Raw genomic sequence first — 17371 nt, forward strand, 5'->3', positions numbered from 1 at the left:
TGACTGTCTGGTAGCTGGTGCTGGTTTGGTGTGAGAGAAAAACACTGTTGACTGGATGCAGCGTACATAGTATTAAAAACTCGGCAAATGTTTCCCTAAAAAAAAAGTCGTCAAATTTGATCAAGGTAGCACACTAATGGTTGTAGTAGTACTAGTTTCCAAGTCAGGCTTGGCCGAATTGGAAAACCTCGATTTCGCTTCCATTTTGTGCTGAGCGCGTCATCTCTTGACATTAATCTCTTTCCCCCTTTAATGCTTATTACTACCTGTTGCCATCAACGCAACGGTTTACTGTGTGATGGAGCTCACAAAGTTGACCGACGGACCGGGCGAGGCTCTCGTGCCCAGGGCCAAGGCATAAGCTGACAGGCGGCGCAGCAGGCCGGACGCCGGAGACAACACAGTTCGCAGATGGCCGGCACGGGATGGCCACCGGCGGCGGCGGCGGCGGCTAGCGCTGTCCGAGTACGGGTGGGTGGTAGATCCGATCGAGATTCCCCGCAGATCCCGCCCACGAGTGCCGCCCATCGGAACGTCAAAGCTCCGCAAACCCGGGCTCCAGCCTCCAGATGGACTATCATTAAGCACGCCACTTTGCATTCATGCCCTCCTAACATCCACAAATTCCACTAACCTGCTGCTGGCCTGGATCCCTCTTTTTTTTTTTGAACGATTATGGCCTGGATCCCTGGCCGGTGCCATACTTACTGTCTCGGGAGTTCGGACAGTCTTTTCTTCTTCTTCTTTTTTTGTCCCGATTCTTACAGGTTTCGTGAATTCGTTATGGTTTTGCATGCCAAGTTCTGTTCCAGTCTTCCAGATTGCCGGTGATGAGCGGAGGATGATGGCACCGGCACCGGTTGTGTTTGTGTCAGCCTGAATGACTGAGATAACCTTACTAATTGGTCGCGGCAACCAGTTGCCGAGTACAAAATTCTTTGGACGGTGGCAACTTTGAGCAGCTGAGCAATAAAGTATAAGAGTTGGTTGGGAACTTGGGGACGATGAAGTGTCACAACTCGCAAAAGAGAATTCTGCCTTCCTATCTTTTTATTCGAGGCGCATTTCTTATGTGTCCTGGTGGAGTGGCGTCACCTTGATTGCATAGTCCACTAGAGGCGGCAATCAGAGGTCGTGCGGGGAGAAGAAATAATTCAAGGAGGAAGAAAAATCAAGCTCGCTCCCCGTATGACTACATTTCAAAATGTAGCTATCTCATCATTTTGGGGGGGGGGGGGGGGGGGGGGGCACGAAAATCCAGTCCAGCATGATGACTAATGTAGGAAGAACACAAAAGGGCCACAAAACACCACATCATGACTAATGTACGTGTGCTCCACCTTATCTAGTTTGCCAGGGGCAGCAATCATTACTTTTAGGAAATTAAAATGAACAATTTAGTGTGTGTTTAGATGTTTAGGGTTAAAAAATTTTAAAGCGAATCTTGCTATTTCGGAATACTAAATGAAGGGTGTGTTTAGATGTTAGGGGTAAAATTTTTGAAAGGGGATCTTGTCATTTCGGAGTATTAAATTTAGTCTATTTATACAACTTTTTTATAGATGAGTTGTAAATCGCGAGACGAATCTAACGAGCCTAATTAATCTATAATTAGCGGATAGTACTGTAGCAACACTGTTGCAAATCATGAATTAAGTAGGCTCATTAAATTCGTCTCGCGATTTACAACCCATTCGTGTAAATAAACTTCATTTATTACTCCATGTATGTGTCCAAACATATGATGCGATGTTTTTTGCCAAAAAAATTTGGCATCTAAACACAGCCGAAGTCTATTTACAAAACTTTTTACATAGATGAGTTGTAAATCGCGAGACGAACCTAACGATCTATGATTAGCGAATGATTACTGTAGCATCACTGTTGCAAATCATGGATCAAATAGGCTCATTAGATTCGTCTCACAATTTACAATCCATCATTGTAAATAGATTTTATTTAGTACTTCATGCATATTTCCAAATATGTGATGTGATATTTTTTGCCAAAATATTTTTGGCATCTAAACACGGCCTTACCTAGTTTGCTATGGCAGTAACCATTACTTCGGAAATACTAGCAGTAATCGCCTGCTTACTAAACATTTTTTTTTTTGTTCTAACACTAACACCTCATACTACAATTTTCTTATAAATGCTACAAACTATATAAACCATCCCATCCTCTGATTAAATTCTGATTCCCCTAGAGTGTTGTGACAAATGAGATTTTCCATTTTTTATAGGTTTTTAAAAGAACAATTTAGTACATATGCTGCGATTCAGGACCCGTCCTCCTCCATTATTAGGCATGTGAAATTATTAAGAAATTGAGAAGGGAAAATTGACCAAGCGTATCACCATGATGATTCCTCTCTATTATACCGGCATGTTTCCACTTTTGCATGGCGTTTTCTTACCTTTTGAAGTCAACAAATCTCGAGGATGAAAAGAAAAAAAAATGACAAGAACATCACCATTGCCATTTTCTCTAATTTTTTAAAGTTGTCCTTTTTTGCATGATTTCATCATGATATTATTACGGAAGCAACATGTCGATAAAAAGAGAAATGCAAATACTTAATCTCATCATAAATACGAATTCACTAGGATTCTTGTTGATTAATGATATATTTTTTAAATATGCAAGTTAAAGCATATCGTACCGAGATCCCCATCAATCCCATTAATCACATGATGATAATATGTCTATGTTCCAAGGAAGTGCAATACATCATATACTGACTTTTGTAGGTGTACCCTGCATGTAACATGGACATTCAACGTCCCCAAGAGGTACTCTGAATTACGAACTTGCTTGGTGTGTTGCTGTTCCTCTAATACAACCTTTGTCCAGTACGCTCTCCACACTCTATGGGAAAAAAATAAAATACAGAGGAATTCATGGATTTAGATTCGTATAGGAAGGTCTGCAATATGAGTCCTTTTGGAACGAAGGATTTCATCTCTCAAATTTGTGATCAATCTGCAAATTTTCGAGGAAACGGAACGTGCCAAGTAATAATCCCGAGTTCCACAGGTGTCAATTTGCAAAACTGCCAACCCATGAGAGTACGGGACTCGAAAAAGCATAGGCCGTGTTTGGATGGCTCCTGAAAAATTTTTCACGAAAACTTTTTGATGCTTTGACCACCAATTAGTGATATTAAATAAAATCTAATTACGAAACTACCTCCACAATTATGGTACTGTAGCTGATGAGGTCTTTGACCGTACGGTAAAAGAATGATTAGACGCGGTTACTGTAGCATCACTGTAGCCAGTTATGATGAAACTTGGCTCATTAGATTCGTTTCAAAAAATTATACTCATCATAAAAAGATTTTGTAAATAAATTTCGTTTAGTACTCCATGTATATGTATACATTCATTTTAAAAAAAAAATTCGGGTGCCAACCAAACACGGGCCATAAACCTCTCCAAACGGGCCCACCACCAGGTCACCACCATCCTCCCGTACAAATAGCACACGAACACTTCGACCTCCCCAACCATCTCCGCCGCGCCCATCCCCCGGCGCCGCCTCCTCCCCTCGAAGCCGCACTCCCTCCAACCCGCCGCCGTACCCCACTCCCGCACCCGCCGCGGGCGGGGGGACACTCTGCGCCGTCCAGCGGGAATTTGATTCAGTCGGATTCCGCTGTGACCGCGATGGCGGGGAAGGCGATGGAGCGGCACCAGTCGATCGACGCGCAGCTGCGGCTGCTGGCGCCAGGCAAGGTGTCCGAGGACGACAAGCTCGTCGAGTACGACGCCCTCCTCGTCGACCGCTTCCTCGACATCCTCCAGGACCTGCACGGCCCGCACCTCCGCGAATTCGTACGCCCCGATCGATCCCATCCTCTCTCGGCCGCCGCCGCCCCAGATCCGCGCGCTCCGGCGACGCCGTGCTGACGCCGCTGGTGCCTCTCCGCGTGCGCAGGTCCAGGAGTGCTACGAGCTCTCGGCGGAGTACGAGAACGACCGCGACGAGGCGCGGCTCGGCGAGCTCGGGAGAAAGCTCACCAGCCTGCCCCCGGGGGACTCCATCGTCGTCGCCAGCTCCTTCTCGCACATGCTCAACCTCGCCAACCTCGCCGAGGAGGTGCAGATCGCGCACCGCCGCCGGATCAAGCTCAAGCGTGGGGACTTCGCCGACGAGGCCTCGGCGCCCACCGAATCCGACATCGAGGAGACGCTCAAGCGCCTTGTCTCGCAGCTCGGCAAGTCGCGCGAGGAGGTCTTCGACGCGCTCAAGAACCAGACCGTCGACCTCGTCTTCACGGCGCACCCCACGCAGTCCGTCAGGAGGTCCCTGCTCCAGAAGCACGGCAGGTGCGGACGATCGTTGGGTTACCGTTGCTTTGATTGAGGCACCTTTTTCTCGAACTTCCGTTGAGGTGCCTTGCTTGCCTCATGCGTGTCGAAGGAGAATGCAGTTCTCTCTAGTGTTAATTTGTTTCTGTTGTTCAGGATCCGGAATTGCCTGAGACAGCTGTATGCCAAGGACATCACTGCTGATGACAAGCAGGAGCTTGATGAGGCTCTTCAGAGGGAGGTAAAACATCTCGACCTCACCACTTGAGATGGGTATAATAGAAAGTCACTCTTAAGGTTCCAGTGTTGATCAAGCGTCCACCACACCTTTTGATTCTTTAACTTTTTAATTGAAAAATGTGTGCTCGTTGTTTATCTGATGATCCGTCATGTCTAGGATTTATTTTTTCCTGATGATGTCGGGGCAGGGCCGCAGGGGTTCTGGGTTTGACGATCGGATCCTGAAATTATTCCTATGCCAGAGCATAGGCATCTCCATATTACTGTCATTATAATTTGGCACCACTCCTGAAAGCCATGTTGCATTTTCTTTTTTGTCTCTTTATGTGAGTGGTGCCTGCCAAATCATTTGGTTAGAACGCTATCTCTATTGTCTACACCTCTACACCCCACTATTTTAATAGTAGTTTATTGGACATGTAATACCTTGAACAAGGTAAGGAGAATGCAAGAAAGCATCGCTTGACAAAAACCAAGAAGATATGCCCAATCAAGATTGTTTAATAATACCACCGACAGAAGTCTCAGTATTTGCAAAAGTTGGAAGGTTCTCTGGGTGTGCTGTGCCACTACAAAGATTTTTGTGTGGAATTATGGTGATTTGTTTGTCATGCAGACTTTTATCTCCATATTAATATTATCTGAAGTAACTGTCAAACTTTGGCAAACCCCTAACAGTTCCAGAACACACATTATTCTTGTCAGAAGTATCCATCAAACTTGTGTTCAATTTGAATTTGTTGAGTGCATTATTTTTTGCTCTTAGTTTTTTTTTCTGAAATAAATTCGCTCTTAGTTGTGAGTTTACCATTGCTCTATCCTAAGATCCATCAGATGTTTCCAACAAAATTCGACTTTGATTGTATCAACATATATTTTCCTAAAAAGCGTTTTATTGACCCTTCTATGCTTGCACATGGCAAGGTGTATGCCAGATATGTACAGGTGGACATAGTTACGATGCTGCAGTTGATTCTATATAACTATCTTTTTTTCGGTATACGACACTGCAATTTGGTTATCTGATCTGTTGACTTTATTATATATGGAAAAGCTGAATAAAAATTCTTTGAAAGGTTATAACTGTCAGTGCTTATTAGTCCAAAAGGTTTTTAGACTTCATATTTTTTTAATTGCATATTAGTCATCAGTCAGATCTGGGGGAAGCTATAACTCATTGTGTTCTTCAAGCTAACAATTTAATCACATGTGTATTTGTCATTAGTCACATCTGTGTTCTGGAATTGCCCATTTCGGTAGTATACGGCACCACCTTTGTTGATAAATTCAAAGTAAGAGCACCTTTTCTCTCTCTCTCTGTGTGAGTGGGGGGTGGGGGGTGTTGGGGGGGGGGGGGTGTTATGATCGACAAAGAATAAATTGCAATGGCTAACTTGTTACCATATTATATATGCACCTAGCATAATATCTATATGAAAATGCTTTTGCTGATTTGCCGTTTAATGCCCTTCACAGATTCAAGCTGCTTTCAGAACTGATGAAATCCGCAGGACCCCTCCCACTCCTCAAGATGAAATGCGTGCTGGAATGAGTTACTTCCATGAAACTATATGGAAGGGCGTACCCAAATTCTTGCGCCGTATTGACACTGCTTTGAAAAATATTGGGATCAATGAGCGTCTCCCTTACAACGCTCCCCTCATTCAGTTCTCATCCTGGATGGGTGGTGACCGTGATGGTAATTTCTTGTTTTCACATTTTATTGGCTGAAAAAAAATTAATACATTGTTGAAGAGTTTTTGTACAAAAAAGTTTTGAATAGTTCTAAATATTTTCATTAGTTGCATCTGTACATGAAAAGTGTTGACAGTGCCTTCCTAAGTCCTATCATTGTGACATCAGTTGCATGTGTAACAGAAAACTATTGATAGGGCCTTCCTGTCATTGAGACATCAATTCTTCTAGCAATTGACTACTTACTTTTGCTGACAGTGTAGATTATTTTTAAAAACTTCCAATTTGTGTATTGTTTTCTAGGAAATCCAAGAGTTACACCAGAGGTTACACGGGATGTATGCTTGTTGGCGAGAATGATGGCTGCTAACTTGTACTTCTCTCAGATAGAAGATCTAATGTTTGAGGTATTGCAATATAAAATAAACTTCCCTTATATGCAAGGAGCTTCAACAGAGTCTGTTCCCTGGTGCTAACGGTATAATATTCTATTCTAGCTCTCTATGTGGCGCTGCAGTGATGAACTTCGGATCCGTGCAGATGAATTACATCGCTCGTCAAAAAGAGCTGCGAAGCATTATATAGGTAACAGAACTGTAATTTGTGGTAACAAAGGAATTTGGATTAATTCGCATATATCAGTTTATTAGGTTATTATTTTCTAAAAAACCATCAGATTATTTTGCTTGCTTTGCTTTGCTTTTGACACATGAAGTTATTCACTTAAATGTGAGTCCTGATCTGCAAACTACACGGACATTAACTGTTAGAGGATGCCATTACTGTGAAGCTAATGATCTTTAAATTTGTGATTGTTACCATTACTGTGCATAATAGGATTATGTATAAAAGCACCCAAAATTAGAAATAAATAACTGTTGTTTTAAGAGCCGTTGGCCCAATACCAAAGAGCTCTAGTTAGGAAACTTGGACGCAAGACTATATACTGTCATGTAGTGTGAACAAATATAACCTTTTCAAGAATGTTCTCTTACTACATTTTCTTAGATGGTATTACTAATTGAACATTGTTGTTGCAGAATTCTGGAAGCAAGTTCCTCCAAACGAACCATATCGTGTCATACTTGGTGATGTCAGGGATAAATTGTACTATACACGTGAGCGTTCTCGTCATCTATTGACAACAGGAATTTCTGAGATTCCAGAGGACGCAACTTTTACTAATGTTGAACAGGTTAGCTCTTTTTCTGTGATATTCATATTTGTGATTGTTACCATCACACTTATAGTAATCTAATTACAACTTTTATATTGCAGTTTCTGGAACCTCTTGAGCTCTGTTATAGATCATTATGTGCTTGTGGTGACAAACCTATAGCTGACGGAAGTCTCCTTGATTTCTTGCGTCAAGTATCCACTTTCGGGCTTGCTCTTGTGAAACTTGACATCAGGCAGGAATCTGATCGGCACACTGATGTCCTTAATTCAATAACTACACATCTTGGAATTGGATCCTACGCTGAATGGTCTGAGGAGAAACGCCAGGATTGGCTGTTGTCTGAACTGAGGGGCAAACGTCCATTGTTTGGTTCTGATCTTCCTCTAACTGAAGAGACTGCTGATGTTTTAGGCACATTTCATGTCCTTGCAGAGCTCCCAGCAGATTGTTTTGGCGCATATATCATCTCGATGGCAACTGCCCCATCTGATGTGCTTGCTGTCGAACTTTTACAGCGTGAGTGCCATGTGAAACAGCCACTGAGAGTTGTTCCACTCTTCGAGAAACTTGCAGATCTTGAAGCAGCTCCAGCAGCTGTAGCACGACTCTTTTCAATTGACTGGTACATGAATAGGATTAATGGCAAGCAGGAGGTGATGATTGGGTACTCAGACTCTGGCAAAGACGCTGGACGTTTCTCTGCAGCGTGGCAAATGTATAAAGCACAAGAGGAGCTCATCAAGGTGGCAAAGCATTATGGAGTGAAGTTGACCATGTTTCATGGAAGGGGTGGAACAGTTGGCAGAGGAGGTGGCCCCACTCATCTGGCCATTTTATCTCAGCCACCAGACACGATACATGGATCGCTCCGTGTAACAGTACAAGGCGAGGTTATTGAGCACTCCTTTGGAGAGGAGCACTTGTGCTTTAGAACTTTGCAACGCTACACCGCAGCTACCCTTGAACATGGTATGCATCCTCCAATTTCCCCCAAGCCTGAATGGCGTGCTCTGATGGACGAAATGGCTGTCGTGGCAACCAAAGAATATCGATCAATTGTCTTCCAAGAACCACGCTTTGTTGAATACTTCAGATCGGTAGGTTCACCTGTATTCTTACAAGTATTACACTATGCACTTGCACAAGCATGATGTTTAGACATTGTTTCAAAGCTGCTACACAAGCCCTTAGGCTAAAGATGCACTTAGAATAAGGTTTCTTTTGGCCAATTTACGATTTCTTTCTTCAAAAATTTCAAATAATCTCTGATGTTTTCTGCAAATCTTTTTTTAACTGAAACACCCTAGAACACTTTCTAATGGTATATAGGTACCAATTTGACAAAGTTTAGGACAAATGCTTTCGTTTCTAAGTGGAATGTCATTGTTAATTATTGCAAATTCGTGTTACACTAAATGAGCCAGGTTGTACTCATTTGTCCTATTGAGAAGTGCTATCTGAAAGGAAGCTTTCCCTATGTATGTCTCACTGCACAGTGATTCAGTGTCTTCTGTTAAGCTGATTATAGAAGTTGGTGATAAATACGTGAACTTGTGATACGATGTGTATAAGTTTGACACTAAACTCTCATCTGAATGTTTTTCCAGGCTACACCTGAGACTGAATATGGTAGGATGAATATCGGTAGCCGTCCATCGAAGAGGAAGCCTAGTGGGGGAATAGAGTCGCTTCGTGCAATTCCATGGATCTTTGCTTGGACACAGACAAGGTTCCATCTCCCTGTTTGGCTTGGGTTTGGCACAGCGTTCAAGCATATCATGCAGAAGGACATCAGGAACATCCATACTCTGAAAGAAATGTACAATGAGTGGCCATTCTTCAGAGTCACCCTCGACTTGCTTGAGATGGTTTTCGCCAAGGGAGACCCAGGAATCGCAGCTGTTTATGACAAACTGCTAGTGGCTGAAGATCTGCAATCCTTTGGAGAGCAGCTGAGGAAGAACTATGAAGAGACAAAATGGCTACTCCTTCAGGTAAAGTGCGCTAATATAGGCTATTTTGTTTTTGCTCGCATTTCAGCGATTTCAAAATTTATATAGCCCAATATAGGCAGGTAAATTGCTCATTTTTTGTGACTTGTAAAATTTGGAAGTCCTATTGGATAATATGATTCCAACGATTGCCATTCTCCGCAGGTTGCCGGTCACAAGGATGTCCTCGAAGGCGATCCTTACCTGAAGCAACGTCTGCGGCTGCGTGAGTCGTACATCACCACCCTGAACGTCTGCCAGGCCTACACCCTGAAGCGGATTCGTGACCCGGCCTTCCAGGTGAGCCCCCAGCCTGCCCTGTCCAAGGAGTTCGTCGACGAGAGCCAGCCGGCGCAGCTGGTGCAGCTGAACCCCGAGAGCGAGTACGCGCCGGGCCTGGAGGACACGCTGATCCTGACCATGAAGGGCATCGCCGCTGGGATGCAGAACACTGGCTAGGCCAGATACTCGGTGTACAAATAACCCATCTCATATGAGATGGTGGACAATATGTGTAATGCCTGCAGGCAGGTAGTCAACCGGCGCTAGTGCGTTACTCTTCTGAGGAACTTTTATGTCAGAGCCTTTCGGTTTTGCTTGATGTAAATGTCAAGGTGAGCTTATTGGCTGTTGAAGCTTGATTGCGTAATAAATTATGGAACAATGATTTGCGTTAATCCGTCCACTAAAGCGGATGCAAATTTTCCTACGGCCACCTGCTATCTGTCCCTGCTGAAAAAACTAAGCCATGACTACAAGTAAAAGGTACCCAAAAAATCTCACATATCCACCTGCTAAATCAGACGATGCATGACGTGAGGCTTCAACGCGCCCGCCCGTGAGGCTTCAATGCACCCACGAGTGTTTGTTACAGACAATGCCCATCAAGCGAGCGCCGTAAGAGGGTCTACAACCGTGGGCTGGACCATCCTCGCGAGAGAACCCCACTCTGCCGGTTGTTGACTCTGTCTTCAGTGTCATCTCAACAGGAGCACACACAGGCCGATGCATCCTAGAGGCATGATGAGAACTGCCCACCTAGCTTTGGTGGGCTGAGCCCACGCTAGATGTTGTTCCTCCCGGCACACCACCAGTGGATGGCCACCAGATTGTGGACAACGATGCCTCCGCCAACTGCCGCCTCGAGCTCTTCATCAACAATGTGACGAGGAAGATTGCCTCCCCGTTGATCCGTGGCCCGCCCAAGCAAACGCCTGCAAAGGTTGCGCTACCGCAGCAAAGCAAGCGCCAAGCGGCTCAAGCGCGGAGGGGCGGTAACTCCCTGTTTGAAAATAGCAAGAGGATATTCCACTCTAGGTTTAGCTGAATGGGAAGTGTATCCATACATACTATGCACCAAGAATTATCTAATTGCAAGTTATGCTTTGCCACTATTTTCTTAGTTGATGGTACTACCATCGTTGTTAAACTACATGTTATTGAGAATAAAAAAACTCTTTTTAACCTTATTGAGAAAGAGGAGCTGGGCATATTGAGAGTGAGAGTTGTTGACTTAATTTCGAGCTTGCCCTGGTTATAGTATTAAAATTGAACTGGTGACACAAATTACTGTGGAGCATTGTTGTCCCCTCAGTTTATAAGATGGTGATATTTACTAGCCGGCGGTAAAGTTGTCTTTTCATCCTCCATTGAGCTGTAAAATGTTTAGTTTATTCAGTGTGGTGTGCAACAGACCAAAAGCACTCTATCATGGTGTGCTGGATACTAAATCGAGTTTGGCGATGTGTGCTGTACAAAACTACTTTTTCACGGTGTACTGTGGATAAATTTCTCTATTTTTATCACTTCCTCGTGAAAGAGAAACATTTTATCACTGCCCCAAATTTACCATCCATCTTGTTAGAAAATGTTCTAATATGTGCTTACATTCTCCGAGAAGCGGATCAAACGAAACCGCAGCACGACAACAACTAAGCCACCCTCTACGTTTCTGAATACAAAATTTTTCATGCCTTTAACTAAAGTTGTTGAAGTAGCCGGAGAGGTTATATTTTGAGAAAAATTAAACGTTACAAGTCCTTATATTTAGGTACGGACTAACTCTCGGAGTAGTAGGCTAATTGGCGCTGGCCCAGCAGTCGACCCTGCCAGTCACCCTTTTCGGGGGTGAAAATGCAATGCAATGGATTTCTTGCATTTCACAATCTGCATGCTGTAACACTTTGTCTGGATCTCCGCATGGAGTTCAGCTCATATGCTCAGCCGAGCATAGGTTACATACAAACCAATCTTCAAAATAGCAATGGTCTTTGCGAGAGAAGGCTAATAGCCCACTATATCCCGCTATAGCCGTTAAATTATCTAGCTATATCTAATTGATTTTTATTTATTATTAATTTAGTATTTATTGAGAAATTGATACCTCTAACTTGATACCGACTTCCAAGAAGTGGTATCAAAGTAGTGTGATATCACTTCTTCCGCGAATCCTATACTCACACTATACAAGAAGATCTTCACCTAGACACGAGAGACAAACTCTATTTAAAGACTCAAATCTTTATTTGCCATAACTTAGTACAACACAAAAATTTTATAATTTTTATGTGGTCACCCTACCATAACACTGCTGCTTTACATGACAACCTTATTGTCTTCTACCATCTTATGCCATAGTGAGACAAGAAAAGAGGAAAGCACCTCTATTTATAAGACTTCATGGCTCATATGATTTTATCATGTGTCCATCTTCTACATATTTTTTACAAAATATCTAATTATTTTTCTCATACTTATCTAACCATACAAATATCAGTTTTTAGAGTATTCCACATTTTACCAACAAGCATGTCAACCTGGTTCATGCGTACTCTCTAATATTCTAGAAGTTTCTCACAAATATGTATTGCTATTTTCAACAATATTGACCTCAATCGTTTACAAAATTTAGTACTTTATTAGTGATGTGATAAGGGAATTAAGCTCTAGACGACCTCAATCGTTTACAAAATTTAGTACTTTATTAGTGATGTGATAAGGGAATTAAGCTCTAGACGTACTTCAGTGCATAATGTAATGAACTTTGTGATCTGTATCTATTTGATTTGATGTTCTGAATATAAAAATTCTAAACTTAATTACTCAATTTTGAGAGAGCTATATCCGGTGTAGCCTTCTCTTAGCCTATGGAAACTATCCGCTAAACTTAACATTGATACAAACCAACCTAGATTGTGAAACGCAGAGTGAACTAAACAGAACAACGAGAATCAACAACCGGCCACAAAAGTAGAGACGATGCTAGACATTGTTCTTCTGGGGCCTGAAAAGGCTGTTATATAAGAATTCATCCATAATTAACATAACGGCAACGAACAGAAACTAAAGGAAAACGGTGCCTCCGACAACAAGAGATGCATGGGCCTCCGAGAGAACATTAGCAGCAAGTTGACTTTCCTATGACGACTAGGTACTAGGAAAACACCACGGGTTACTGATTCGCGATGCGACGGCTCTAGCATGATCACAACTAGAGGAAGCTCTGCCTGGGGATGATCTGCCACTGGTGGCAGCCTCAAGGGCGATGGCGGCTTGGAGCGGGACAGGCTCAGTTGGACATCACGCGAGGAGACCGCGGACGGACTGGTGTCTTGGAGGGGCTCACCCTGCACAGTTACAGGATAGCAATATGAAAAAGCTGATGATTCATGATGCCCTTGAACTAAGAATTTGCTCTTGTCGGAATTAACGAACATAGGTTCTTGTCCTAGTGTTTACCTAATAGGAAGGGAGCCAAGGACCATGCCACTGAAGTTCAGGGCCATAATTGCACTTTCTGCCTGCATTGAACATGCAAAAAAGTAAATCATGACTATGAACGGCTTATACCAATTTAAGAAAGATATAGCACCATAGACAGGAAACCTTTAATCATGTCATTACCCAAACACTTTGAGGACAGTAACTTAGAAACAAATATATTTCTTCACTTAAGTTCCAGTAACATCCTGATTTAACTATTATTGGTGTGCATTGTAACTTGTGGAATTGTTGAAAGTTCCGAACCTACTAGGACAGAACACTAATAATAAGGTTCTTTAAAGTAACACCAATAGCAACCGTTCAGCTTCAGTATGCTTAAATATGTTCATAAGAATCTTCTTTTCTCTGAGGTTGCCTTTTCAATTGGTAGTACTTATGAAAAATGTTCAGTATCACACATTACAAACAAAATGAATTCACATAGCTCTCACTTCTAGACTGTGTCTTTTGAGTGGCAGTATAAATTTAATTAACATCTGAAAATATAACAGTGGAAAATCACTTACCTGAGCAAACTCAACAAAAGCAATGCACGTGGAGTGTACATAGTCACCAAGGAGCCTCAGGCGTGAAACCTAAATAAAATGCTAATATGTCAATCATTTCATAAGCAATATAAACAGGCTACAAAAGGCATTCAGTACCAAGAGTCTTATGTCATACCTTCCCACATGTACCCTGAAAGAAAATCTTTACATCCTCCTCGGTAACCTATACAAACAAGTGCATACAACATTAACAACTAAGCTGTAAACCTTAATCTTTCAAACTGTTGTTTCCTTTACCAACGCATGTACTGTGACATTTCAGCATTCACCAATCACCACAAAGATAGAAACCACAAGTTCAGCATTCACCATTCACACTGGAAGAGTAGCACTAGATTTAGACAGTGCAGTAGCAAACATGAGAAGAGACTTCAAAAAGACAATAACAATGTTTTTCTTTGTGTCCAACCAAGAAAGAAAAAGGGCATCATACATATCTTGGGGAAGTGATTGTGTTCTTGGCACTGATCAAATCTCCTTTAAAATGTTCATTAATTCAGATAAACTAGAACGCCTCCCAAAAATAAAATCCCAGACTACATTGTAACGGTACAGTGAGAAGTATTTTTTTTTGCTTCCAGAAATTGAAGTGCAAATAATTTAAAGCAGATAAGATCTTGATTTGGAACCACCCACTACAATCTAAAACTACTGCTAGAAGATGCGCAATTGAGTTTTAGGATATCACAGAAGCACTGTTAAAGCATCTTATTTGTAATTAAGAACACAAGTTTGGAACCACATGCAGTCATGCACAGTCGGGACTATAGGCTTCCATACCTTCTTATCTATGTTAGTACAATATACAGTCCTTGAGACCATTTCTTTCTCGTCTTCAGTCTGTATACAATGTGCCATACAACTAATATTAGCAGAAATTTTAGGCATGACAAAGAAAAACTGGGGAATATGTTGTGATCTAAAGAAAGCATGTATCATCATTATCGCCTACTTACTCGAGGAAGAAATTTAGGGTTCACAGGTAGAATTGCTGTTTTAGAAGGTAAAACTCTAACAGGGTAATAACCAAGCATGGTTCCCCCAAGTGTTAGTGCTGCTCTTGCACCAGCTGCAGACAAAAGAAAGCTTCAACATCGTTGTTTTAACATACCAATACTGCAAATGAAAAGATAATGTGTCGAGAACTCTACCATCATCAGCAAACTCGATGAACGCAAAACGCAGGACAGAATGTGGGTCACCACAGATACGGCAATCTACCACCTACAGGTATAAAAAAGAGATAGTTTTAAAAATCATCACGACGAGGTAAAGCAGCTGAATTATCTATTTTGTTTCTCAAGGGATTGCAAGGTGACAAAGGTAGCCCAGACCAGATGTTGTCATTAGCTATCACATGATGGAGGGGGGGGGGGGGGGTTGTTTCTCAAGGGATTGCAAGGTGACAAAGGTAGCCCAGACCAGATGTTGTCATTAGCTATCACATGATGGAGAGGGGGGGGGGGATCTACAGCCATGTTTTCCACAAAATAATCATAGAACTTACTTGCCCACAATTAGAAAACACTTCAGCAAGCTTCTGCTCAGTCACCTACAGAGAAACAAGAAGAAATGAAACAACATCGACAAACAAACAGCAATTCCAAAGGCCATTATCTTTAGTGTGCTCACATGCTGATCAATGTCAGAGACGTAGACGGTTCGCCGCACACTATCCTCCCTATCAGCCCGTCGGGGTCGGCCCCCCATCCTCCGCCTCCCCTGGTTGAAGCTACTCCTTCTCTGATATCAGAAAGGCAATGTCAGTTTGCTATCGTACCACCAGAACCAATAAATAGACACACAATTGCTGCTAGCACAACATTATATTCTGAAATTCTAAAAGCCTGATGGAGGTCCACAAAAATGAATTGTTGACATCAAGCACAGTAGCCTATCACCATCACATCGATTCTCGTATCAAATTCTTGGCAATTGCAGTACCACTAACACGGATCATTCAACAATGTTCGGTTAGAACTGATCAATAATTTCTTAACAAACTAACAAGATCAAATTGTCATCTCCTCGCAAAAAACAAAAGGAGAGATCAATTGTCATCTCTAGGGTAAAATGTTGTTCATATCACAATCTAAGATGATTCTGCAGATGCAAATGATTCAGAGGAGAACAATAACAGAAGAAAATTATAAACCCCTCTCACTGGTCAAGACTTCATTTCCCAAAGATAAAACAAGGAAAAAGGCACAAAACAAAATCTCGCGACTATGAAAGTGATCGCGGTCGCCTAAAACCCATCAGTTGAGACGATCGCAATACACAAATCAGCAAATCATCCGGCGATCACAGCAGTGAAAAGTCAAACAAAGACCAAACCTGTCAAATCAAGACGCGTACAACCGTAAAGAAGACAAAATTCACAGCTCACCGAGACACCGACCCGGCGATTCAGAGGGTGGCCGCTGCCGTTGCTGGATCCGTCGCTGCTGGAGTCCCGGCTCCCGCCGCCGGCAGCGCCGCCGCCGGCCACCTGCAGGTGCCCTCCGGCAGCGCCGTAGTACTCGGCGGCGGAGACGAACACCGGCGCGTCGGCGGAGAGCACGCCTCCCCCCGCCGGCTTCGCCGCCGGCGCCGCGGCGCGGCGCGACGACGGCACGAACTCCTGCGCGCAGGGGTTGAGCTTGGACATGAGCTCCTCCAGCTTCCTCATGTCGCTCTTGTACTCCTTCTCCTCCTCCTCCTCGGCCTCCCCCGCGGCCGGGGCATCGCCCTTCACCTCCACCTCGGCCTCCGGCTCCGGCGCCACCTTGGCCTCCGCCCGGATCGAGCCCTCCACCGCCGCCGCCGCCGCCGCCGCCGCCGCAGCCTCCACGGCCACCATTATTGCCTCGCGCACTGACCTCGAACGAGGAGAGATCAAATTGCTATTCTACTACCACACTCTGGGCGATCAAAATTCCTTTTTTTTTCCCTTTCCTTCTCTTCCCCTCCTTGTTCTTGGGTTGGTGTGCGTTAGCCTTCTTGTTGGTGATGCAAGGGAGAGAGTGAAGAGGAGGGGAGGAAGGAGGCGGAGGTCCAAATGGAACTAGGCATCGCTTTCGCCAGTGTTGCTTATAAATACAATGCAAAATACCATTTTTTCCTCTTTTCTTTTATAATTTTTCTAAACATTTCTCTTTTTTTTTTCGCGTATGAAGTTTTCAAAACCAGCACGAGAAAAACGGATAGAGGCGCACTGAGATCTTTTGTCTTTTTTTCCTATCCGGATAATCACAATTATTATATATCCATATATATACTATATATATATGCGATAAAATAAAAAGAAATGAGAGAAGAAAACCAGGAGGACTCAGTGAGCGGGTAGTTGGGGAGAGGGAGATTCGGGAGGCGCGAGCCGGGTTAGAGGCGTGGGAGAGGGGCACGTCACCTGCCGGGTGGGCCCACCGGCGGGTAGGGGCGAGCATGCGCCGCGCAGCGCAGTCCACGTCTCCGCCCGGATCCCCTGCGGCCAAATTTAGGAGGCCGCTCCGTGACCGCGGCGGGGGAGGGGATCTCTCCTGGTTTCTCTGATCGCGGCTGCGCTGCCGCGGCGGCAAATTGCCAACGTCTTTGACTCGCCGGTTGGCCGCCGCGGCATGCCTTGCGTTGCGTCTT

The 17371-nt window shown here is 43.6% G+C and overlaps 2 protein-coding genes across 3 annotated transcripts; one reads left to right on the plus strand and one right to left on the minus strand.

Annotated features, from left to right (window-relative positions):
• Window positions 1-3463: 3463 nt before the first annotated feature.
• Window positions 3464-10099, plus strand: LOC120695745 (phosphoenolpyruvate carboxylase 1-like). The gene is made up of 10 exons (XM_039978968.1): window positions 3464-3839; window positions 3943-4334; window positions 4473-4557; window positions 6033-6255; window positions 6555-6658; window positions 6749-6836; window positions 7292-7446; window positions 7530-8528; window positions 9039-9425; window positions 9588-10099. The coding sequence occupies exons 1-10, from the start codon at window positions 3672-3674 to the stop codon at window positions 9879-9881; spliced, it is 2895 nt and encodes a 964-aa protein (XP_039834902.1). The 5' UTR covers window positions 3464-3671; the 3' UTR covers window positions 9882-10099.
• Window positions 10100-12661: 2562 nt separating this feature from the next.
• LOC120695752 (polyadenylate-binding protein-interacting protein 9-like) lies at window positions 12662-16814 on the minus strand. 2 transcript variants are annotated; one of them, XM_039978980.1, is made up of 10 exons: window positions 16143-16814; window positions 15386-15496; window positions 15261-15305; window positions 14905-14977; window positions 14710-14822; window positions 14534-14593; window positions 13869-13916; window positions 13712-13780; window positions 13161-13222; window positions 12662-13048 (listed from the first exon to the last, which is right to left on the minus strand). In XM_039978980.1, the coding sequence occupies exons 1-10, from the start codon at window positions 16593-16595 to the stop codon at window positions 12991-12993; spliced, it is 1092 nt and encodes a 363-aa protein (XP_039834914.1). In that variant the 5' UTR covers window positions 16596-16814; the 3' UTR covers window positions 12662-12990. The 2 variants fall into 2 exon arrangements, with proteins under 2 accessions (XP_039834914.1, XP_039834922.1); XM_039978988.1 differs by having other exon boundaries at window positions 16155-16813.
• Between the last annotated feature and the right edge of the window lie 557 nt (window positions 16815-17371).

This window comes from Panicum virgatum, chromosome 1K, assembly GCF_016808335.1.
Source record: "Panicum virgatum strain AP13 chromosome 1K, P.virgatum_v5, whole genome shotgun sequence".
NCBI lineage: Eukaryota > Viridiplantae > Streptophyta > Magnoliopsida > Poales > Poaceae > Panicum > Panicum virgatum.